Source organism: Cnephaeus nilssonii, assembly GCF_951640355.1.
Source record: "Cnephaeus nilssonii genome assembly, chromosome: 12".
NCBI classification, from domain to species: Eukaryota; Metazoa; Chordata; class Mammalia; order Chiroptera; family Vespertilionidae; genus Cnephaeus; species Cnephaeus nilssonii.
The window spans coordinates 77,772,726-77,798,408 of NC_137083.1; the positions used below are offsets into that span (position 1 = coordinate 77,772,726).

Here is a 25,683-nt window from a genome sequence, read left to right on the forward strand (position 1 = left end):
GACCCAGAATTTCTTCATGGCCTTTTAATATATGGACTTAATACCATTATCAGTAAAAGCTTGGGCAATCAGAGACATGTGCCAGATACCAGAGATAAAATGTATGTTTCTCCATTTTTTTGTATTGAAATATAATTGATATATAACATTATATTAGTTTCAGGTGTACAACATAATGAATTTATATTAGTACATATTATAAAATAATCACCACAATAAATCTAGTTAACATCAGTCACCATACATAGTTTCAAAACATATTTTTTTCTTGTGTTGAGAACTTTTAAGATCAATTCTCCTCACAACTTTTATTTTTATTTTTTAAAACATGTTTTCATTGATTTTATAAAGAGAGAAAGGGAGAGGGAAAGAGAGATATGAACATCAATGAGAAAGAAACATCAACATGGATTGGCTGCCTCCTGCACACCCCCTGCTGGGGATCGAGACCAAAACCTGGGCATGTGCCGCAACTGGGAATTGAACCAGCAACCTCTTGTTGCATGGGTCGACACTCAAACACTGAGCCACACTGGCCAGGCTTTCCTTGCAACTTTTATATACGCAATACAGTGGTATTACCTACAGTCACCATGCTGTCTTTTACACCCCAGGACTTACTTATTTTATAACTGGAAGTTTGTACCTTTCAACCTGCCTCTTTCACTCATTTCACCCACCCTCTACCTCTGGCAACCACCAATCTGTTCTCTGTATCCATGAGCTTGGTTTTCCTGCGGGCGGTAAGGGGAGAATATGGAAGTTGTTGTTGTTTAGATTCCACATGTAAGTGAGATTATATGAATTTGTCTTTTTGTGACGTATTCTACTTAGTATAATGCCCTCAAGGCCCAGCCATGTTGTTGCAAACGGCAAGATTTCCTTCTTTTTATGGTTCCATTTTTTGATGGAACTTTTTATGGTTTTATTATAACTTTTTTTTAATCCATTCATCCACCAATGGGCACTTAGATTGTTTCCATGTGTTGGCTATTGTAAGTAATGCTATAATGAACATGGGGATGGAGATATCTTTTTGAGATGGTGTTTTTGTTATCTTCAGATAAGTACCTAGAAATGGAATTGTTGAACCATATGGCAGTTTTATTTTTAACTTTTGAGGAAGCTCCATACTGTTTTCTATAGTGGCTGCACCAATTTAAATCCATTCCTACCCACAGAGCACCAGGGTTCCCTTTTCTGTACATCCTCACCAACACATAATATTCCTTATCTTTTTTATAATAGCCATTCTAACAGTTGTGAGTTGATATCTCATTTTGGTTTTGATCTGCATTTCCCTGATGATTAGTGATGTTGAGCATCTTTTCATGTACCTGTTGGCGATCTGTATGTCTTCTTTAGAAAAATATCTATTCAGATCTTTTGCCCATTTAAAAAATCATATTGTTTGTTTTGTTTGTTTGCTATTGAGTTGTGTGAGTTCTTTATATATTTTAGATATAACCCCTTACCAGGTATATGATTTGCAAATATTTTCTCTCATTCACTAGGTTGCCTTTTCCTTTCATTAATGGCTCACCTTTGTAATGCAGACGTTTTTTAGTTTGATGCAGTCCGACTTGTTTATTTTTGCTTTTGTTGCCCTTATTTTCAGTGTCAGAACCAAAATATCATCGCCAAGAATGATCTCAGTGAGCTTACCGCCTATGTTTTCTTCTAGGAGTTTTATGCTTTCCGGTCTTAATTTTGAATTAATTTTTGTGTATGGTGTGAGATAGTGGTCCAGTTTCATTCTTTTGCATGTGGCTGTCCAGTTTTCCCAACACAATTCATAGAAGAGACTGTCTTTACCCCATTGTATATTCTTGCCTCCTTTGTCATAAATTAATTGAGCATATATTCATGGGTTTATTTCTGGGCTCTATTCTGTTTCATTGATCCACATGTCTGTTTTTATGCCAATACCATATTGTTTTGGTTACTATAGCTTTGTAATATAGTATGAAACCAGGTTAGCTGCAATCCCAAAACATGAATCATTTTTCTTCCTCTTATGTATGCCTACAGGTGTCTTAAAAAACGTTACCCAACCAGGCTACCTACTGCCAGCGTTGTCATTTGTTTTCACAATGAAGAATTTAATACCTTATTTCGGACAGTGTCCAGTGTCATGAACCTCACTCCACACCAGATCCTTGAAGAAATTATTTTGGTAGATGACATGAGCGAATTTGGTAAGACAGAACACCAGTAGTCTACCTAATCCACTGGGAAGGCAGTGCTATCTCTGATGGCATGAGAGTTATTTTACACAACAGTTTTGGGTGGTGTTGAGACAACCACTAAGCTAGATGCTATTGCTACACTGGTGTGGATGTAAGAACTGGTCTTACATTCTTGGACACATTGGGTGGTTAGTGCTTCTATGAGGTAAACGTAGGGGCACCCACCTGGTCTTTAGAGATCATTGATGACACTCAGGAAGAAGTGACATCTAAACTGAGGGCCTGAAGGGTGAATTGGAATTATCTAGACGGACAGGAAGGAAGCAGTATTTTAAGCAGAGGAAATAGCATCAAAAATAAAAACCCAGAGGCTAGAGAAAATGTGGTGAGTTTGGAATAGTTCTGTATTTTATGTAGTTTATGTCTGAGTGTAGAGTTGAGGGGAAGGGTGGACATAGAAGCAGAGATATAAAAAGGCAAGCGCTTACGAAGGGCATTGTTCGGATTTTTTCTGGAGAAAATGGGGAGCTCTTACGGGCTTAATGCAGGGAAAAGACATGATCTAGGCTCTTTCCATGAAAGAATTCTACTTGGACCAAGTACAGGTAAGTGCTCATACCTGCTGGCTCACTGGTTTAAAGAATTGTGATACTAGTACAAAAATCTGATTAACTACGCTTAGCACTTAAATTCGTTGTTTGTTTTACAACTAAGTACAAACCAGAGGCCAGCCCAAAGGACCCAGATGAGTGAAAAGATTACAGGTCCTTGAAGGAATTATTGTAGTCTACAGGTCCCTGTGGGGTCCATTTCCCATGGAAGCAATGCATCCGTTTACCCAATCACTGTGGGCTGGGAAAGAAAAAAAGGAGAGACAGTAGGAAGAAGAGCAGAAAAGAGAAGGAACTCCAGGTGTGTCAACTCAGAGGTGGACTCTAAATCAAGCTAATGTCAGCTACATTTAGGGATTTCCCTTCTGGCCAGGCACCATCACACACGACATTATTTCTACAGGAGCCACTCCTATTCAGCACAGCACTGCTTATTTCTAGTCTTGTGCACGGGAGGGAATGTGGAGAGATGGTCAAATTCCTTATCTGATCAATAGCAGGGAGCAACGCATTTTATCACATGCTGGGCAAGAAGTCCCCAGAAAAGCCATGAGCGGGGGACAAGGTGGGGTCTTCTGCTAGACCGTGGAGTTCTACCTTCTCACCCGGAAGGACAGGGGTTGTGCGGTGGAGATCCAGGCCCCAGATAACCAGGGACACCACTCCCAGCCTTGCAGAACCGCATCATGCGTTCAGAGAATACCTGGCGACCTGCTCATCCATTCTGTAGGCATGAGGTGAATTGCTGCTGATGCCCAGGATTTGGGTGTGTGCCAGCCTAGATACCTCTCCGTGTCCTCCTTGATCCACGGTCACCTGGCTTGTGGTGACCTGCCCCCCCCCCCGCCCCTGCCACCACCAAGGAGCTTAGTCTTTGACTCTCACAGAACCTCAGCACAGAAAATGCAGGAAATGGAGTGTTCTGTGTTCTGATGGAACTCAGGATGGACATATTCCTGCTTTTAATTTGCAACAATTTCACCAGTAGGAGAATTTTTTGAACGGAAGCTTGCCTTTCCCAGCTGACACCAGTATCTGCCAATGGACTCCCTCCGCCTGGGGAGCAGGAGACGGGTCCAGGGATCTGCCCGCACTGAGTTACACCAGAGGCATGTCCAGAGCTGACCTCTGTGCCCACCTTTCTCCGAGTCCTGGTCCCTGTTGACTATAAGCCAACAGCAAGCCTGTCTCCTAGGAACGCAGGCCCTCCACTCAATGTCAGCAGTTACTGCTGAGCGCCCATTTCCTCCTCAGTCTCACTCCCAGGCTGCTTCTGTGTCCGGAAGGGCAGACAGGTGTTTGCCGACACCTGAGCCCAGCTGCTGCCCCTGCCTCGCAAGGGCCTCTGAGCAGGGCCCTGGCCTCTGTTTAAAGACCCGGCAGGAGATCCCTCCTTCTCCAAGACAATCAACCTGCATCCATTGATCCCCATCTCCTGGTCCAGATTTCTAGGATTAGGAAGTTAGTCTCTGAGGCATCTGTATCCGTCTCACCTGAGCCCAGCCTCCGTTATCAGCATCACATTAACCTCTAAATACTGAGCGACTGTGAGGTACCGAGCTATGCTGAGTGTGGTATTTCTTCCTCTCACTACAATACAGCAAGGAACACGGTGGGTACCCCTTCCCACTGACGAGGGAACTGAGACTCAAGTGGTTTGATAACTTGGGTAAGAGTTACCACCAAGTTAGAAGCGCAGTTGGAAGTAATAAAGCCAGACGGCTCCAAAACACCGTAACTCATGCTTCAATTACAATTTACAGAATGACTTATTAAGATAGAGCTATTTCACTAGGAACAAAAGACTATTTACAGGTCAGTGCTGAAACACTCGTCCTTCTCTTCCTCACATAGAATAAATGTTTCTTTTCAAGTGAGAACCTCTGCGGATTACCATGGTTTTTAGGAATCAATCAAAATTGTGCTCAGCTGTTTTCATCTCTGCAGTTCTTGTTTACACATTGTCAAGTCTTGCATTTGTTTCCCCTCAGATGATTTGAAAGAAAAACTAGACTATCACCTGGAAATTTTTCGGGAGAAGATTAAAATAATAAGAACCAAAAAGAGGGAGGGGCTGATCCGTGCAAGGCTGATGGGAGCGGCACGCGCTTCAGGTATGAACACTTCCCTGGGGACATGACCCAGCGGCTATGTCTCGGTGACCTCTCCGCCCCTGTGCAAAGGACCCATCCCCCCCTACCCCTCCCCCCCCCCCCCCCCCCCACACACACACACACACAGACACCCTCCACGTCTCCACCAGCCTAAACAGAGCCCGGACCTGGATTTGTCCTATGAGAATTTAATTTTCTTTTGACTCAAAGTATGTTGCTTCAAAACATCAATTTGTTATTTCAAATATGTAGGAGATGTCAGCCCCGGGTACAGGGTGAGGGGCCGCAGATCTGAAGTCTGAGGGGCAGTTGCCCACACATGGAACGCATTCGAGTGCTCTTGGGAACCGGGTCTGTCAGGCAGTGAGGAAGCAAGACTTTGGGGGGCCAGGGGAGCTGAGGGGCAGCTGCCTGGGGCATGGGAGACTCTGAAGCCAGGAAGGGCATCCGTTCAGGGACTCCGAAGCCAAGGTGAAAAGAGAAGAGAAAGTTGCTGGGAGACATGTCTATGAGGGATAAAGAGGAGAGTGGATCCAACACCTGGGAAGGGAGAGAGGGAAAAAGGTTTGAGTTCGAAGAGCTTCAGGCAGGCTCCACTGGGCTAGTGGGGAACCCTGAGCAAAGAGCGCCCCTTAGAGGAGCCCCGCATTGGGTTCTGCTGGCCCAGCTCTAGCTCTCCCATCCCCCACACTCTCCCCCTTGTCCCTCCACACACAGAGTGCTCAGTCATTGTCGGGGAGCCCCGGGGAGAGCAAGGTCTTGGTGTGAATGCTGTGCTTGGTCCAAAGATGCGCAAGCTGTCAGATGGGCTCCTCACAGCAGGTTCTCCTGAACGGAGATCTGGGCAGCACACTCCCTCGGCTTCCACCAAGAGCCACATCAGAGTAAGGGGATCAGGCAGGGATGAGGACAGCCTGCCCCAGGGAGGGGGCGTCGCTTGGACAAGGCAGCCCCCCTCCTCTGCCAACGGTGGTTCCTAGGGAAGGACTCAGCGGGGAGCCCTGAGCAGTCAGTTCTGCTGGGGTCGAGTCCCAAGGGGCTCTGGCCATTCCAGCTCTCGGCCTGCCTGGAATCCTGAAGCGGCAGAGGTTTTGGGCAAAATATAAAACTAGAACCAAAGGACATGGGTAGTGTCCAGCGTATTTCATCAGGCCATGTTGCAGCCAGGACTCCTTATTAAGCATAAGGCCAAATAAAAGCCAAATATGTAAAAGCCTCTGTAAAAATCAATAAAATATATTTAAAATATTTTTTATTGATTTCAGAGAGGAAGGGAGAGAGAGATAGGAGCATCAATGATAAGATAATCATTGATCAACTGCCTCGAGCCCACAGTCTGGGCATGTGCCCTTGACTGGAATCGAACCCGGGACCCTTCAGTCTGCAGGCTGATGCTCTATCCACTGAGCCAAACTGGCTTGGGCTATAAACCTACTTTTGCCCCCACCTTGTATATGGAATCATACCATCTTTATTTACCCGAGACTTACTTTTTTAATTTTAATGTTTTGGAACTTTTCCTCTGACATTACTTAAGATGTATGTCAGTTTTTAATCATAGTGTGGTCTTGTGGATCCCATGAATGGATTGCCATAATTTGTTTAGCCATTTTTCAATTGGTGATTTTTATTTTTTACGATTACTAAAAAAAGGCTGCACTGGCAATTCTTGTACAGATATATTCTGTGCAAATATGTGCTTGTGCCTATGGAATAAGCTGCTGAGAGTAGAAATCCTGACCAAAGGGAATTCTTATTTTAAATGTTGATAGATACTGCCAAATTGTCCTCAAAAAGACTGCACCAGTGAAGGGTCCCATCCCAGGGTGTAAGAGGGCCCTTCGCCTGGAGCAGAGCCCACACTGGATATTTCCAAACACGTTTTCTTCATTTGGGCTGTGCCTCTAAGCAGAATAGACCCTCGTTAGAGCTTGAACTCCAATGCAGAAATAAGTATGCATCTTGAAGTAAATAGCACAGAAGGTATCCTCACAGTAAACTCTTGCTCGGAGCTGAGTGGTCAAAGCCCAGATAAAAAATACTTTTAATCGAAGGCTAGCTCAGTTCTCCCTGCTTCTTTAGAATCTTCCCCAAACCTAGTCTCTAGCCTGCCGTCCCCCGGCTCCCTCTGCACATCTGTAGTGTATGATGTCCCACATTTTGGTACAAAATATGTGTCTCTTATCTCCCCGCAGTGGGATTGAAAGCACCTTGAGAGACAAACACACAGCGAATATTCCACAAATGGGTTGTGTTGGGCTTTGACTTGGGTGGTCAGGTGTTTCATCCACATGGACGAACCTGAGCCTGTTCTTGCCTCCCCAGGGGACGTGCTGGTGTTCCTGGACAGCCACTGTGAAGTGAACAGAGTCTGGCTGGAGCCCTTGCTGGCGGCCATCGCCAAGGACCGCAAAATGGTGGTGTGCCCCATGGTGGATTCCATTGACCACCTGACACTGAACTACTATCCCTCTCCTATTGTAAGAGGAGCTTTCAACTGGCATCTACAATTTGAATGGGACACCGTTTTCACTTATGAGATGGATGGACCAGAGGGACCCACCACACCCATCCGGTGAGATTTCTTCAGGTTACGGGGAAATAACATATGTGTATTGGTTCCTGGGGGGGACGAGGAGGGACGGGGGAAAGAAGCTTTCAGAGATTATTTCTTCAGTTTCTTGAGCTTAATGATATTTTGTTATTAATGATATTTGTGTCTGAAAGTTATTTATCTTGTTTCTAGACATCTATAATAATAGAATCGAGTAGGTTTTGAATTCCTTCCACTGAAAATGAGCATTTCACCCCAGTTCACAACACCTCTGTGGTTAGTATCCCTCTGGCTCAAAGGCCCATCTTTAGAATGTGGACTTGGTTCTCAGTAACAAGTTGTTTATGCTGACCAATGACCAAAATGCCTGCAGTGTGGATAGAAAAAGTAGATGTCTCTGCCACATTTGTTTCTAAAATATTTATCCAGGGGCTTCTATCTAACGTTATAGGTTGAGATGAACATGATTTTCCTAGATGATTAGTCTGGGAAACGGGGCCTCTAACTGTGAGAGCGAGTTGAATATTGTGACTTTTAACTGCATCGATGAGGCTCTTTCTGAAGAGACTTCCTCCAGGTCCCTTTCCATATTTACTGGTAACTTTGGACACCAAGCTCACTTCTCTTCTTTTACCTTTAACCCCTTTGTTTCACAAACCACGTGAGTAAATTTTCTAACACTATAGCCTAGCAAGTTCTTGATCTTTGCCTCTATTAACTCTTGTCTCTTAAACTCACTTTAATCAGGCTTTGCCTTGACCCCCCCCCACAAAAAAAAACACTTGTTAATGGCCTTCCCATTGTTAAATCCAGTGTCCAGTTCTCAGTCCTCATCTCACTTGCTCTGCCTGCTGAGCTCTCCCTTACTTCTCTCGTATGTGCAGGCTTCCCTTGGGCTCCTGACCACCACAGCCTCCTGGTCTTCCTCCCGCCTCACCGTTACTCCTTCCCATCTTCTCTGCCGAATCCGCCTCTTCTCTCCCACCTCTTACTGTTGAGGTGTCCACGTCTCAGTCATGTGTCCTCTTCTCCACCTCCCACTCCCTCCTCAGAGTGAATCTCATCCTCCTAGACTGACGATGCCCGTTAGTTATGTCTCCAGCCCTGACCTCTCTCAGAATGCCAAATGCATCTATCCAACTATCCTACTCTCACTGGCCTCTCTACTTGGATGCCGAATACACATCTCAAACTGAATCTTCCCACCAAAACCCTGCCCCACCTACAGCATTCCCCATCTCAGTGCCCTGCAAGTCTGTCTTTCAAGTTCCCAGGCCTAAAACGTTGGAGCCAATGGTGACTCTTTTCCTCCCAACACCCCACATCCCATGATAAGCAAATCTGCTGGCTCCATCTTCAAAATATATCAAGAATTTGACCACATCTCACCACCTTCTTTGCTATACCCTTATCCAAGATTCCATCGTCTTTCTCTGGGACCACTGCAGCAACCTCTACCTGATATCCCTACTCTCACCTTCGCCTGTTGACTCACTAATTTATCCCTAACATGTTAAAGCTGCTTAATAGTAGTTGTTGTTTTTAAATAGGTAGTTTTTTGAACAAATGAATGAATGAATATGTAAATACTTTCTTTTTTTAAGTATTTTTATTGATTTCAGAGAGGAAGGAAGAGGGAGAGAGAGATAGCAACATCAATGATGAGAGAGAATCATTGATCAGCTGCCTCCTGCACGCCCTACAATGGGGATTGAGCCCGCAATTCAGGCATGTACCCTGATAGGGAATCGAACTGTGACCTCCTGGTTCATAGGTCGACGCTCAACCACTGAGCCAAGCCGGCCGGGCCCATGTAATTTCTTTCATACTATTTAGTTTGGTATTTATGGGTCCTGCTTTGATGGACAAAAGAAAAAAAATGCTTTATAATGTGATGGTTTTTCCCTGAAGTAAGTATTGCTCTTAATGCCCTTAGTAAGGGGGATTTCTGAACTTCACTACCCAATTCAGTCTTCATCCCCATAGGAAACTTGCAGTCTAAAGATAATTTTCCTGCTGACCAACACAACATTTAGAACATAGGTGGGCAATAGTAAGTTTACAGTTCTGAGTACATGAAACACGAAGTTTATTCTTGTATTATTATTGATTATTATATTATTTTCCATATGAACAACTGTAAACCTACTTTAACCCTACCCTGTATATTGCTTGCATAATTTGGTAAGAGCTAAGTAAATGTTATTGCCTACTTTTTGGTAGTTATGGTTTTAACTTAGTAATTTTACATAGTTTAAATGTATGTTTAAAAATTTGGACATCAGTTAATATGGTTGTTTCTAGTTTTTAACTGTATTATCATTAATATTCAATATAATTTTGGCAAAAATCCATACTAACTGAGTCTGTAGAATCAACTTAATATTTGTGTCCTTTTTAGGTCCCCTGCAATGTCTGGAGGAATTTTTGCTATAAATCGGCATTATTTTAACGAGATCGGACAGTACGACAAGGAAATGAACCTTTGGGGAGCAGAAAATTTGGAACTTTCACTAAGGGTAATTCAGATTTTGTGTTGGTTTTTTTTTTAATAGTTACCTTTGTACATACAAAGTGAAATCAAACTTTAAGTCATGCAATCTGCTGTGGCAATTATGCCATTTTTCTACATGAGTATCTGGTATCATTCTGGTAGCCCATGAAATACACAATTTGTGGGACTCCTTGCAAAAAATTGAAAACATTTCATAAAATATCAGACTTTCCTACCATATGTTATTTCCAATGTATGGCATATCAAGTTAATAGACTATTTCAATCTATTGTGGAATCTCTTTTTTATTCTACTCATTGTCTTTGTAGTTATAGTGTGGTAGAAATAACACAGGATCAGGAGGTAGGGGACCTGGATGCCACTAAATATATAAACTATCTTTGGTCTTAGTTTCTCCAGCTGTAAAATGAGAGGATGTCTGAGTTGTCTCCTAACTCTTAAATCCTGGAGTACTTGCTACAACATGGATGAAACTTGAGAACATTATGGTAAGTGGAAGGAGCCAGACACAAAGCCACTTATATCTATGAGTCCATTCATATGAAATGGCTAGAATAAGTGAATCCATTAAAACAGAAAGTAGATTCGTGGTTGCCAGGGGCTGGAGGAAGGAGTCTGATGCTAGTGGGTGCCAAGTTTCTTTAAAGAGGGTACAAGTGTTCTGGAATTAATGGCAATGGTGGCACAATCTTGAGGAAATACTGAAAATCACGAACTTTCGTCCTTTAAGAGTGATTTCTTGTAGTGTGTGAATTGTATCTCAATTATTAAAAATAGATTCAACTTTTAAAAAATCCTGTGATATTAGACCTGAGAATTAGTCCTGGCTCTACCACTGTAAGATCCTTGGCAAGTCATTAATTTTTCTAGTCTCAGTTTCCTCACCTGAAAAGTAGTAACAAATATAAATGCCATTCTCAGAATTTTGTGATATTGAGTGAAATAATTGGGGTAGAGAATAAAGTATAAAGTAGATATTCCTAGAGAGAGAGTCTAAAAATATATATAAGGTACTATTCAAACATTTATTGTATGTTTACCATAGGTATTTGTTTTTTACTGAATTCTAAGAGATTATTATAATGGACTGTACATCAAAGTCTAGGCTGTGAGCTCACTATTACTCCTCTTCACATTTCCCCTCACTTTTCTCTATCTTGTCTCTTTGCCCAACCAAGAAAGTTGGTGTGGAGCAAACAGCTTAATTGATGAATTTATATGAGCTGATTAATAAGTGAGAGCCACTACTATTTCAGTTTACATTTTGCCATCTGTTCCTTATACTCAATGAAGTCATCTGCAGAGATCACACTTTGAATTTCATGTTACCTTAGCATGTACTAATTGTTTACTATATTTCTTTTCCGTGTTTTTTTTTTTTTTTCCAACGATTTCTTTTCTGTTTTGGATTTTAGCTCCCTCTTCCTTCTTTTGGCTGGTTACTTCATTCACTTGTTTTTAAAGCTATTTTAAGTGCAGACTTATTTCATAAACCTTTAGGCACTGTATTATGAATATAGGAATATCTAGAGCAGTATATTTTCTTCCAAGCCCTTATTGGCAGCATCCTGTTAGTTTGTTATTTCATTGATTGTTTCCACTCGTGTCTTCCCTTCTGACCAGCCAGTGTTTTATAACACCCATGCCTTTGCCACTTTTATTTGTCTGGTTGATCATTCCTTTTCATTACATTGCTCTGAGAATATAGTATATGGACTTTCCCCCTAAAATCAATTTTGTGAATGATACATTCATATTCGAAAAGTAAGTGTATTCCTTTTTCTGGCTCTATATTCCCTCCATATAGTGAAGAACACCTAACTTATTATTCAAATGTATTAACTCTCCTTGCTTCAAAATTTTCAACCAATCCATTCATAATGACCTTTTCCTATCCTTTAAATATCCTTGGGTTTTGCATAAACAAACGAAAAATGAATAAATAGCTAAAGTGCTGTTGTGACACTAGCAGTGGTCTCTAACCCAAAGAAGTAACCTTGTCTTTCCTGAGAAACGAGTCTATACCTGTGTATACTTCTTCGTTTCTTGCTTCCTCTTCAATCCAGTAAACCATGGGGGGTCTTCAGCATCCTGCAACATCATCCCAGGAATTGTCACCAGCTTAATAGCGATGTCCCTAATGGATGGCTTTTGGTCTTCTCTAGACTTAAGGTTACTGCAGCATTTGGCACTATAGACCAGTGTGCTGTGCCAGCACAGCCAAGAGTGAACCTGAGGAGGGGCAGTGAAGGATTAAAGAAGACAGACAAGAGAATACAGCTGGGGCTCGGCGGATCTCCCATGCCTGGATGAGGACACAGAAAGATCCAGCTGACAAGCTGAGGCTTTATTTTATATTCAGAGATAAACAAGGAAGCGGTCAACATAGTTACAATGTTCTTATGAGTTTCTCTTGTTTTGGCAACACTTGCTGCACCTCCCACAGACCATTAGCTACTTAGGAAGGAGTTAAGGAGGGCTACAAGGTCAGGCTTAATTATGCTAGGAGAGCTCTGTCCTCCAGGCTGGCACTTGTTTGTGGCTCTGCCACAGGTCAATCCGAGGCTTAACCCTATAGCTGCTTCCTACATCTCCCCCTTCTTTTGTTTTTAAGCTACTATAAAAGTAAAACTTAAACATCAAGAACAAAGCTCTGGCTATTAAAACAATAACAACACAATGCCAATGCAACACAGCAATAAGAGAGAAATCAAACTACAGACATGTTAACATTTTCAGCTACAAAATGGAAGTTTCTTTTGCTGCTGGTATATATTTACTCAGAGTCCTCGGACTTGGCTGCGCAAGACTTTGCAGAAGACTGGCAGCTAACCAATGCTAGCATAGCCAGAAACATGGTTGAGGGAGTAGCTTCCACTTCTTGCTTTTCTACCATCTGCTGGGCCTCAGTTGTTAACTTCTTCAGCTGACCCCATGTTGGCACCTCAGCCCCTTGCATAGCCTTTGTTTTCTTCTTCCGCTTTGCTGTCATTGGGCCAACTCTCAATCTTTTGAACAAAGGGACAAGGAGCTTCTCTGGGCCCATTGTGGTGACTCATGTAATGCTCTGGCACCCAAACTGGCTGTGCTGCTCCTTCTGGAAAGATACAAAACACAACCTCTTCCCCACATCATTACTGGATCCGGTAAAACTCTTGTCTGGTTTGTGCATCCTTCCACCGGGCTAACTCGGTGGAGGCTACTGCACTGGAGGTCCGATGCCTTTCGGCCTCTGTACAACTCTGCATCATAATTCGAAGAATTTAACACATAACATCCTTCTCCCCATTTTTTTGTTTTTGTAATTGCTTTTTAAGAGTAGGATTGGCTCTTTCTGCTATTGCCTGACCTTGAATTTGTGCTATTTTTGTTTCTGGTAAGACCTGGTTTATAGTATTAACTAGGGACCCATTGCAGGAATATTTCCTGCAAGACTTCTGGCGGTGGGCTTCCCTCCCGCCCCCCCACCTCTCCTGCTGCGGCGGGCGGGGCGGGGCGCCTCCCGCCCGTCCTGCCCACCCAACCCAGCCCACCTCGCCCCCGCACTCCCGACCCTCTGCGCCTGCTGACACAGCTGCCTCTGTGGCCGTGCACTGCCTCCGCCTCTGATCACCCTGACCTGCCGCGGACGCTGCGGCCTCCTCAGCCACCCCACCCGCCCACCCGCCCCACCACGCGACACCCGCCTCCTTTACTGTGCCACACCCCGCCCGCAGCCACCACCGCCTCCAAGGCCACTGCGGCCTCGCACACCGCCAGCCATGCCCCGCCTGCCGCCTCCACTGCGCGCCCCGCCCACCGCCGCCGCGTCGCTGCCGCTCACACTGCCCGCCACTGCCTCAGAGGCCACCATGGACGCATGCTCCACAGCTGCGCCACTGCCCACCCGCGCAGCCGCCATGCTTTCTGCTTTCTTCACTCCTCCCTCCCTCAGCATATGCAAATTAACCGCCATCTTGTGCGCTCTGATTGGCTGTGGGCATAGCGAAGGTATGACCAATTTGCATATTACTGTTTTATTAGGATAGATTGTTTGTGCCATTACTTTAATTTCTCCAGTATAGTCCTGATCTATCACCCTAGGGAGAACTTGAAACCCTTTCAATGTTAAACTGCTCCTCCCTAATATTAGCCCATCATGACCGCAAGAAAGGGACCATAGACTCTCATAGCAATGGCCTGAGGCCCCATCTCCGGGGTTAGTACATATCGGGAGGTGGGACTGAGGTCCAATCCTGCACTTCCCGGGGTGGCACAGTAAAGGTTTCGAATGGTTGGCTTTGGGACTAAGCTGACTGGAAAGGCTGCAGTGGGGTCAAAGGTAAGGCCCCTAGGGTTTGGTGGGGCTGGGGCTGGCCCCACTTGAAGTTTCCCTGCCCGGGGGGCATTAACTTATCATCAACATCAGTCTTGGAGCAGCACTCATTTACCCAATGCTTTCCTCTCCTGCATCTTGGCCCATTCCCTGAACATAGGCTGGTCCAATATCAGCACAAACACAGATAAAATGCTTCCATAATAAGTAATCTCCAGGTGAGAGACAAGCCTTTGTGACAGTATTAAGCCTCTGGTAACCTTACACTATTAGCTCCCCTGAACTTTATTTGTCCTAGGGTGTGGACAGTAAATGACACTAATTGGATTCCTGCTATCAGTCTTTTTGAGTATATAGAGCTTTGGTTAGGGAGGCAAAATGCAAATTATTGACTTTTAAGTGTCCTTGGTTTAGGGAAGATAGCATTTACTAGATGGCCCCAAACCGCTTGGCACTTATATTTTTTAGATGGTTGCAAACTGCTGTTACATGCAAGCCACGAAATTAGAAAAAATGACTCTGTGGGTCTGTGCATACACTTAATAACAACTTTCTTAGGATTCCTAAGTATATTGAATAAATTTGTCATTTTTCCTGTAGAGATTTTTAGATAAGGTCTTAACTAATTAATGTCCTCTAATAATTTCTAAGTCATTTAAGGTCTTGAGTCAATCCTTTCATATTTCTACCTTCTGAGGCCTAATACATTGATTTTTAAGTACAGTTTCTAGGTATTTGAAGGGCATTTCCCACTGTATTTTTTCCCAGAGCAATCCCTAAGCCACATTTAGGGAGTTCTTTTCAAAACTTTTACTTTCTTTTAAACAGAACAAACAACTTGGTTGCTTTTCAGAAGAACCAGTAGGAGAGAAACATGCTGGCCAATACTGCAATGCATACATCTCTTGTAAAAGTAACTTTCTTTTTCTTCATGGTGTCTCAGTAATGGTGAGATTTAATGCCAGAATAATAAGTATTAGTTTACTTTGTAAATAGTAGTGGAAGAGATTTTAAAATTTCTCCTTTTTAAATTTACTTTTAAACAGTATTCTTTTTGCAGATTTTACTGTGGACTTTGTTAAAATCAATTGTTTATATGTATTTAAATAGAACACAGTTGCCCTAACTGGTTTGGCTCAGTGGATAGAGCATCGGCCTGCGGACTCAAGGGTCCTGGGTTCGATTCCAATCAAGGGCATGTACCTTGGTTGTGGGTACATCCCCAGTGGGGAGTGTGCAGGAGGCAGCTGATCGATGTTTCTCTCTCATCGATGTTTCTAACTCTCTATCCCTCTCCCTTCCTCTCTGTAAAAAATCAATAAAATATATTTTAAAAATAAATAAATAAATAAATAAATAAATAAATAAATAGAACACAGTTATTAACTTTTATCTGATAAAGCTTCCCACATGATTTCAAGTATATTAGATTGGCCTAACTTAGTTTAAAAATATTTCTTTTAAGAGGAGAGAATAAATCCTTGAATCATTCCAGGGCCCTTGAAATGTCCCAAAGGTATCTCTTGGTTAAAGCCTTGAAATTTAACTTGGAAAGACTATCAAATATGCATAATCCAAAGATTACATTATACACTTTTTGTAGTTAAAAGACATCAATTAAATTCAAACTGGTCTTAGCATTAAAAATTTGGTTTAGACCATAGAATTAATCCTTATCCTCTAATTAGGCCAACAAAATACTATTTCCTAGGTTGAAATTCCACCACACGCAATACACATAAGGACCACAATACACTCCGAACCACCAGTCTCTCCAGAGAAAACACAAGAACCATTCCTCTCAAAGATGAACCTCCACACTCCATGCACTGTGCCATCACAACCATACAATTCCTCCCAACCTAACCTGAACTCCAAACTCCCAGAAGCCTCAAACTCTAGCCGGCAAGCCAAACACCTAGCATTTCTCTGACTATCAACATATCCACATCTCTAGGATATATTTCAAACAAAACACAAGGCACATTCAATTAAATAGATTTAATTATATTCTCTAGATTTTTCATATGAGGAAACTTAGTTTGATATTTCAGTATTTTGTTTTTTAGATATTTAACAATTTTTTTTTAATTTAGCAATGTTCCAAAGTCTTTAAGTTACCAAGGACTTTGGAAAATTATGTAGAGGCATGGCGAAAAGGCAGGGGGAGGAGGGAGCAGGCCCATAGCTGCCCGGATGCAAAACTGCCACATTTTTCCTTACTGCTGTGGTTTTCCTGCTTTTATAGGGAGAAAGGTGACTGGCCCTTTAACAATTTAGAGATTTTAAAGCCAATTATTATTATCTAAGGCATTTTCTTTGGCAAATTCTGTAACAGACATAACTTACTGACTTTCAGTGGCTTTATTATTTTATTTTATTTTCCTTTATAAAAACAGGAGTGCCGGGACCTGTGAGGCAACCTTGGAATGTGGACCATTATTATTCAAGAACTACCCATTATTATGGAAACACTAATCTTGTTGCCCAAATATAGCCTGTATATTTTCCTTGTGTCATTTTTGCCATCTTTTAAAGAAAAACAGTCTTGGGGTTTATTCTATAGCATCCATGAAGAGATATGTGGCTCAGTTCAAGTGCCACCCAAAATTGGGTGGGGCACGCCATTTCTCTTAATCTAGCCTTTATCTCTTCACGAGTACAGAAATCCCAGACGTATCCCTAAATTGTGAGAAATGTCTCATCTATCCAAATTTCAAATAACGGACTGGGAAATAAAAACATGGCAAAAATAAGACTTTTAATAACACTCCTGGGAGTGGGTATCCATTTTACAGGATCACCAAAAGACTAGTCAATGGGCTGGGGCCTTTTTTAGTTACTTCCTTCTGTTTAGAGAATTTTCTTAGAACCTGTGTTATCGGCCACGTGTACCACTCATATTCTTTCTCTCCCCATTCCCACATTCTGTTTGCTCTGGGGAAATTTAGTAATGGTCTGGCCATCTACTGTTTCTTTAAAATTACATTAAAGGCATGCTTAATAGACTAACAATAGAGAGATCAACCAAAGGACTTGTGTGCATGCATATGAGCCTAACCAATGGTTAAGTTCAACAGGGGGTTGGGGCATCCGTGGGGAGGGGTGTGGGATGGGAATGGGGGGATGAGGACAAATTTGTGATACCTTAATCAATAAAGAAATTTAAAAAAAAAATAGACTAACAATAAACAAATTAAACCAAACAACAAACAGATAAAACAACAATAAACAGACAAGCACCCACAACACATAGATAGGACTTAATAAATCAGAGTTCTTTTCATGGATCTTTCAGATGTTTTTTAAATTGCCTGGGACTTACAGGCAGAATGCAGCCTAGATCTCAGCCTGCTGATCACAGATCTTATCATATTCTGCTCTCCATAGCATTGACTGGCGTCTAAAGTTATTTTTGCTAAAATCTGCCTGTCCCAAGGCATCATATGGTAATTTTCAGATAAAGCATTAAAGAGTCCTTTTGTAAGATGACTGTTAGTCCCACTTTCCCTAGCTGTTGAGCCTTCCCACACTAGAGGCGGAGGATCCGGGGCCTTAGGTGTTACAGACTTTTGATCCTCAACACGAAGTGGGCATAATGCAGTTCAAACAAGAGCCCACCTAGGTAAAGATGACAAGGGCACTCGTTTTCCTTGAGCCTGATTTAAGAGAGTACCTTTTGACATCTTAAGAAATTTAAGAATTTGCATTGTTTTAGAGATCCCTTTTCCCATGTTTTACGCCTAGCTATTAAGCTATTACTAAACTGCGCTCCTTACCTTACTTTTTGCTTTCTGCTCGTGCTTCACTGGAGCGCCCTTTCATCTTGCAATTGTAGTTCCCCCGTACTCAGGTCCCATGTTGGGCACCACATGTGCCGTGCCAGCAAGGCCAAGGGTTGAACCTGAGGAGGGGCGGTGAAGGATTAAAGAAGACAGACAAAGAGAATACAGCTGGGGCTCGGTGGATCTCCCATGCCTGGATGAGGACACAGAAAGATCCAGCTGGCAAGCTAAGGCTTTATTTTATGTTCAGAGATAAACAAGGAGTGGTCAACATAGTTACAATGTTCTTATGAGTTTCTCTTGTTTTGGCAACACTTGCTGCACCTCCCACAGACCATTAGCTACTTAGGAAGGAGTTAGGGAGGGCTACAGGTCAGGCTTAATTATGCTAAGAGAGTTCTGCCCTCCAGGCTAGGACTGGTTTGTGGCCCTGCCACAGGTCAATCCGAGGCTTCACCCTATAGCTGCTCCCTACAGACCAGACTTTTCCAGAAGTTTTCTTGGCTTTTAGGACATTTCTGGTTCCCCTTCCATTGCCTGGTGGTACTCAGTTTCCTCCACAGGAGTTCCTCTTCTGTGCGTCTCTTTAACGTGGGTGTTCCCAAGACTGTTCTTGTCAACTCTGTCTTCGCACCTCATTGGCCGCAGAGCTGACCTCTGCCACTTCACACCATGTGAAGCCACGCCCGTGTTAACAGTGTAATATTTTCTTATATTGTTTGAGAATATCATATATTTTTATTGATTTCAGAGAGGAAGGGAGAGGGAGAGAGAGATAGAAACATCAACGATGAGAGAAAATCATTGCTTGGCTGCCTCCTGCACACCCCACACTGGAGATCTAGCCCACAACTCAGGCATGTGCCCTGACCGGGAATTGAACTGTGACCTCCTGGTTCATGGGTCGACACTCAACCACTGAGCCACACCAGCTGGGTGAGAATATTAATTTTTAAAAAAATATATTTTATTGATTTTTTACAGAGAGGAAGAGAGAGGGATAGAGAGTTAGAAACATCGATGATAGAGAAACATCGATCAGCTGCCTCTTGCACAACCCCTACTGGGGATGTGCCTGCAACCAAGGTACATGCCCTTGACCGGAATCGAACCTGGGACCTTTGAGTCCGCAGGCCGACGCTCTATCCACTGAGCCAAACCGGTTTTGGCGAGAATATTAATTTTTAAAAGGTATCTTTATTGTTCAAAGTATTACATATGTCCCCCTTTCCCCCCCTTTGATCCCCTCCGCCCTGCATTCCCCCCTCCCCCAGGCCTACCGCACTATTGTTTGTGTCCATGGGTTATGCATATAAATTCATATAAGTTCTTTGGTTAATCTCTTCCTGCCACTCCCCCTCCCCCACCTTCCCTCTGAGATTCATCAGTCTATTGCATGTCTCCATGTCTCTACTTTGTTCATCAGTTAATTTTGTTCATTAGATTCCACATATGAGTGAGATCATGTGATACTTATATTTCTCTAACTGACTTATTTCACTTAGCACAATTCTCTCCAGGTCCCTCCATGCTGTGTCAAAGAGTAAGAGATCCTTATTTTTTACAGCTGCATATTATTCCATTGTGGAGAATATTTTAAGACAAATTCATCATGCCACTCTTCACACATAATCAGCCTCAGAATTGGTCATATACACTGAGTTGCCAGATTATTATGATCTCTGAATGCATAATAATCTGGCCACTCAGTGTATGTATATGTATATGTGTGTATGTATGTATGTATGTGTGTATATATATCCTACCTAATAAACCAGTAATATGCAAATTGACCACACCTTCACTACGCCAAAACCACGCCCACCAGCCAAAGCCACGCCCACCATCCAATCAGGGTGAGTATGCAAATTACCCAAAAATGGCGGCTAATTTGCATACGCTGAGGGAGGGAGGAGTGAAGACTGAAGACAACTTAGAAGGAAGAGGGAGGAAAAGCGGAAAGCAAGGTGGCTACCAAAGGGAAAGCCTGGGTGGGGCGGGGCGGGGCGGAGCAGGGCAGAGCGGGGCAGAACGGGGCGGGGCGGAGCGGGGCGGAGCGGGGCCGGCGGCAGTGGCGAGCGGGTGCAGGCGCGGCGGCCGCAAAGGCGGCAGCAGCGCACGCAGCCCCAACGGCCGCTTGCAGGATTCTTCCTGCAAATGGGCTACTAGTATATATATATATATATATATAAGGCCCGGTGCATGAATTTGTGCATGGGTGGGGTCCGGCCAGCCTGGCCAGGGGGAGGGGACATGGGCGGTTGGCGGCCTGCCTGCTGGTCGAACTCCTGGTTGAGGGGACAATTTGCATATTAGCCTTTTATTATATAGGATATACACTGAGTGGCCAGATTATTATGCGTTCAGAGATCATAATAATCTGGCCACTCAGTGTATAAGAGAAGCAGAATCACTTAGTATTCAGAACACTGGTGATGGGGCTGGGTTTCCTGAGTTTAAATCCTGTTTTCTGCTACTTACCAGCCCTGTGTCACTGGGCAAACTGCTTAACCAATCTCTGTATTAGTTTCTCCATCTGTAAAATGGGGATAACACAATATCTATGTTACTAGAGGCCCGGTGCACAAAATTCGTGCACAGGGGGGGTGTCCCTCAGCCAAGCCTGCACCCTCTCCAATCTGGGACCCCTCGATGGGCAGTCGGACATCCTTCTCACAATCCAGGACTGTTGGCTCCCTACTGCTCACCTGCCTGCCTTCCTGATTGCCCCTGATCGCTTCTGCCTGCCAGCCTGATCACCCCCTAACCACTCCCCTGCCAGCCTGATTGATGTCTAACTGCTCCCCTGCCAGCCTGTTTGCCCCCAACTTCCTTCCCTCCTCTGCCGGCCTGGTCACCCCTAACTGCCCTCCTTTCAGGCTTGATCGCCCCCAACTGCCCTCCCCTGCTGGCCATCTTGTGGTGGCCATCTTGTGTCCACATGGGGGCAGGATCTTAGACCACATGGGGGCAGCTATCTTGATCTTGTGTGTTGGAGTGATGGTCAATCTGCATATTACTCTTTTATTAGATAGGATAGAAGTCTGGTACATGGGTGGGGGCCAGCTGGTTTGCCCTGAAAGGTGTCCCGGATCAGGGTGGGGATTCCTTTGGGGAGTGGGGCAGCCTGGGTGAGGGGCCTGTGGTGGTTTGCAGGCCGGCCATGCTTCCCCGGCAACCCAAGCGGAGGCCCTGGTATCTGGGATATATTTATCTTCTACAATTGAAACTTTGTAGCCTGGAGCAGAGCCAAGCCTTCTGCTCGCTCTGTGGCGGCAGCCATCTCTGGTGGGGTTTATTCACCTTCTATAATTGAAACTTTGTAGCCTGGAGTGGAGGCCTAGGCCGGCCAGGGAGGTGGTAAGCTTGGCTTCCTCTGTCGCTGGGGGCAACCCTAGCCTGCTCTCTCCAGCTCCGTGGCTGCTGCCATTTTTGTTAGGATTTATCTTCTATAATTGAAACTTTGTAGCCTTAAGCAGAGGCCTAGGCCGGCCAGGGTGTGCGGAAAGCTTAGCTTCCTCTATCGCTGGGGAAACCCAAGCCTCCTTCCTGCTCGCTCAATGGCTGCAGCCATCTTGGTTGGGTTAATTTGCATAATCGCTCCTGATTGGCTGGTGGGCATGGCTGGTGGGTGTAGCAGAGTGATGGTTAATTTGCATATTACTCTTTTATTAGATAGGATAGGGCTGTTGTGAGGATTGAATGAAATAAGAAACTTAATAAACGTGAGCTATTGTTATGTTTGTAAAAAAAAAAAATCACTAGTTGCCTGTTACTAGCAAACGCACATGAATATGTTTTCTGTTTTTCTTATGTCTAGATCTGGATGTGTGGAGGCCAGCTCTTTATACTGCCCTGCTCTCGAGTAGGACATGTTGATAGACATATTATCCACAATGTAACCCAAGTTCTCAAAGCCCTGAGATATAACAACCTCAGACTGGTGCATGTCTGGCTGGATGAATACAAGGTAAAGGATACGTCTCTGCTTTGAACAGATGAACGTACACCGTGGGACTTGCTCTGAAGAAGTCTTCTACTGCCTTTCCAGACAGCAAGTTTTGTTCTTTCCTCAGTTTTCCTTAACTTAGTGGTATCCCTCCCACCTCTCAGCCACTCATCTCCAGACCCTGTTCTCAATTGTTCATTCGAAGCTGCTACACTTGCACCTGACTTTTAATTTCTAGGGAAACTCGAGTTTCTCAGAAGGGACTCAACCAGCACAAGGAGTATTTTATTGATTTGTTTGTTTATTTATTTATTTAGCTTAGGTCTTTTGGCCCCTTGCCCTCCAAGGACTGCCCCTCTGAAGTAAATACCTCTCCCTGCTCCCATCCGCACAGGCAACTCTTAGATCTCTTCTTCCACGCCTAAGTTCCCAATTATGTGACTGCTGATGTGGGGACTATGCAAGTCTTTTGTGTTTGTTTTTTCAATCCTCACCCAAGGATATGTTTTTATTGATTTTACAGAGGGAGGAAGGGAGAGGAAAAGAAGAGAAACGTTGATGTGAGAGAGAAACATTGACTGGTTGTCTCCCGTATGTGCCCTGACCGGGACTAGAAATTGCAACCTTTTGGTGTATGGGATGGTGCTCCAACTGTCTGAGCCACTGGGTCAGGGCCATGTAGATCTCCTTCATCTTTTCTATAAACAGTCAAAGATTTCTATACCAAAGCCACGCCCCTTCATGGGTGCATTTCCCCAAGTGTAAGCCCCTGCCAGGACCTAAATGGGTGCACGTACAGAGAACTATAGTGTGGCTCCATTTTGATTCAAAGGTCGTTCATCCAGAATCCCTGCACAACAGACATGGACAGTAACCTCAACAAGACCTCCCTTCAGATACATGGGTAGAAATGTGTAAGATTATCTCTGTGATATTATATGCCCTGGTCTTGATCTAATAGTCCTTTAATTTATTATTTAAAGTTATGAAAGTAATAATACTCAATTTCTTTAGCAGTCAGGGCAATGTGAATGAAAACCTCAGGCAGAGCCCTGGCCAGTGCAGTTCAGTTGGTTGGAGCATTATTCCATACACTGAGAGATTACGGGTTCAATCCCCAGTCGGGGCACACGCCCAGGTTGTGGGTTCTATCCCTGGTTGGGGTATATACAGGAGGCAACTGATAGATGTTTCTCTCTCACATTGATGTTTCTCTCTCTCTCCCTCTCCCTTCCTCTCTCTCTAAAATCAATGAAGAACTTATCCTCGGGTGAGGATTAAAAACAACAATTCAGGGAGATATTTATAATTTAAAATCTGATAGGACCAAGTGTTAGCAAGCAACAGGAATTCTCAGACATGGATGGTAGGAGTGCTTATTATCACAAACTCACTTTGGAAAACAGTTGGGCAACATTAAATAAAAGATATGACTATTTCATGATCCAACAGTTCCAGTCTACAGAAATGCGTGCTTTTGTGTACCAGAACACATAATAAGAATGTTTATAAACAGCATTATTTATTAGCCTCAAATGAATACAGCACAAATACTCATCAAAAGTAGAATGGATAAATGTGATATTATTTAATTGCTACGGTAGCGGAAATTAACCAACAGTAGATACAACAGTATAGGTAAATCTTAAAGACATAATAGAGAACAAAAGCAGCCAAATACAGTAAAATATAGTATTTTTCTATAAGTTAAAATGGGTAAAATTAAACCATATAATCTATATATGCATATTTAGATACCAAAGCTAGAAAGAAAAGCAAAGAAGTGACTCCATAATCAAGAAGGCATTGAAAACTAAGAGAAAGGATGCTGGCCAGGAAGGGGGAGGCCAAGGGCTCCTGGGATGCGAGTTATGTTGTATTTCTTGACCTAGTCAGCATTACCAATGTTGATTTTTCAATAATCCATTATGTTGCACATTTATGTTTTATGAACTTTTTGTATGTATTATATTTCCTGATTTTAAAAAAGGCACTTAGTACCGGAGAGTATGAAGTGAAATGTAAGCTTTCTCAGCCCAGAGTTCTGCCCCTGAGTAATCTCTAAATTACACTGATTACAGTTTCTTGGTAACTGTGTGCTATGATTGCTGATTTCTTTTCTGTGAACTCCGATCACAGATTTAAATAGTCGACTTGATCACAGCTAGGATTGGGTTTACTGAATATCACAGAAGATATAGTGACAAAAAGTTCCTCTAACTTAAAAAGAATATGATGTTTGGCATACTCAATGGACTGTATGAGACAGCACACGGGGAACCTTAGTGAGTGACACTGGATAAGAGAAGGCTTCAAACAGGGAGATATTGCCTAAGGTCTTCTCTGTTTTCACTCCAAAATGAGGACACCCCTCCCCCACCCTTAGGCTCACTCACCCCCTGCATCAACCTCCCTGGGGAGCTAGGCAGTGACAAGAGAAGAAGGCAAAGACCTCCAATGGCCAAGGGTCCCTGGGAGAATCCAACATGGATTCCATAATATGCTAATTTAAATAAGCAAGCTCCTCTCATTCAACAATATTACTATATTGTATGCTGGGCACTGGGAATACACAGATGAAAACACAAGGAGGCTTTGGTCTACTTAGAATACTACTTTTAATATGAAGCAGGTGGAGTGCATTAGATATTCATTCTTGATGCTCCCTTCAATCAGAAAGTGTAAAAGACTAACCAGGTATGGTAATAATAGTGGCCGACACTGACATGACACTACTAGCTAGCCTTCATCTCCCCAAGGCTTTGCGTGCATTAAAGTGTTCAGTCCTCACAACAACCTCATGAGGGTAGGGGCCAAGGTTACCTAGTTAATAAGTAGCAGAAGCAACCAACATTTAAACCCAGGCTGTCTTCCTCCAGAGTCCATTTGCCCTGAGCTACCACATCATGCCCATTTCTGAACCCAAGACAGTACTGGTTGGAATGGGGCAGTGAGGGCTTTTTGTCCTTGAGTCTCACTGAGACGGTAAGAGAAAGGGGGTATACCCTACCTCTGCCATGGTCCATCATAGCACATATTGTGCATACGTGTGGGGTGAGTAAGTCCCAGATTCTGTGTGTGTACCTATACAGAGGAAGTTAGAAGGGTTTTTAAAATTTTTTTGTAAAGTTGTTGTGATGTCATGTTTTGATGACCAAAGATTGGTTTGGTTTAATGAAACTCTTTATTTCCATTTAGGAGCAGTTTTTTTTACAAAGACCTAATCTGAAATCCACCCCCTATGGGAACATTAGTGAGCGTGTTGAATTAAGGAGACGATTGGGCTGCAAGTCATTTCAGTGGTATCTGGATACTGTCTTCCCAGAACTGGAGACATTTGATGAAATGAAAGCAAATAATTTTCATCAATAAAGGGTTAAAAAGTCCCCTCGGCCTTCAACACAGAGAAGAGCACAAGTTTGGAACATCGTGACATTATATGAAATACAGCCAGAGTGGTCTACAACAGGACTCTTTTCTTGCTCCTTTAATGATAGCCCTTAACTTTGTAACTCATCAGCCACCCAATTTCTGGGTGGCAGGACCTTGAACATTGGAAATGTACGCTGTCAATGAGCTGAGACTCTGTCACATAATCATCTCCAATTGTTTGCTAAACTCACTTGGTCCTGGTAGCCTTGAGAGCCTTTG

At 43.4% G+C, this 25,683-nt stretch overlaps 1 protein-coding gene across 1 annotated transcript; it reads left to right on the forward strand.

Moving 5' to 3' along the window:
- Window positions 1-25,404, forward strand: GALNTL5 (polypeptide N-acetylgalactosaminyltransferase like 5; the record flags this gene model as incomplete). Its single annotated transcript, XM_079785817.1, has 7 exons — window positions 1-101; window positions 2,032-2,198; window positions 4,792-4,914; window positions 7,240-7,489; window positions 9,870-9,987; window positions 21,904-22,053; window positions 25,231-25,404. Coding segments are annotated over exons 1-7 (984 nt in total). The 5' UTR covers window positions 1-99.
- Between the last annotated feature and the right edge of the window lie 279 nt (window positions 25,405-25,683).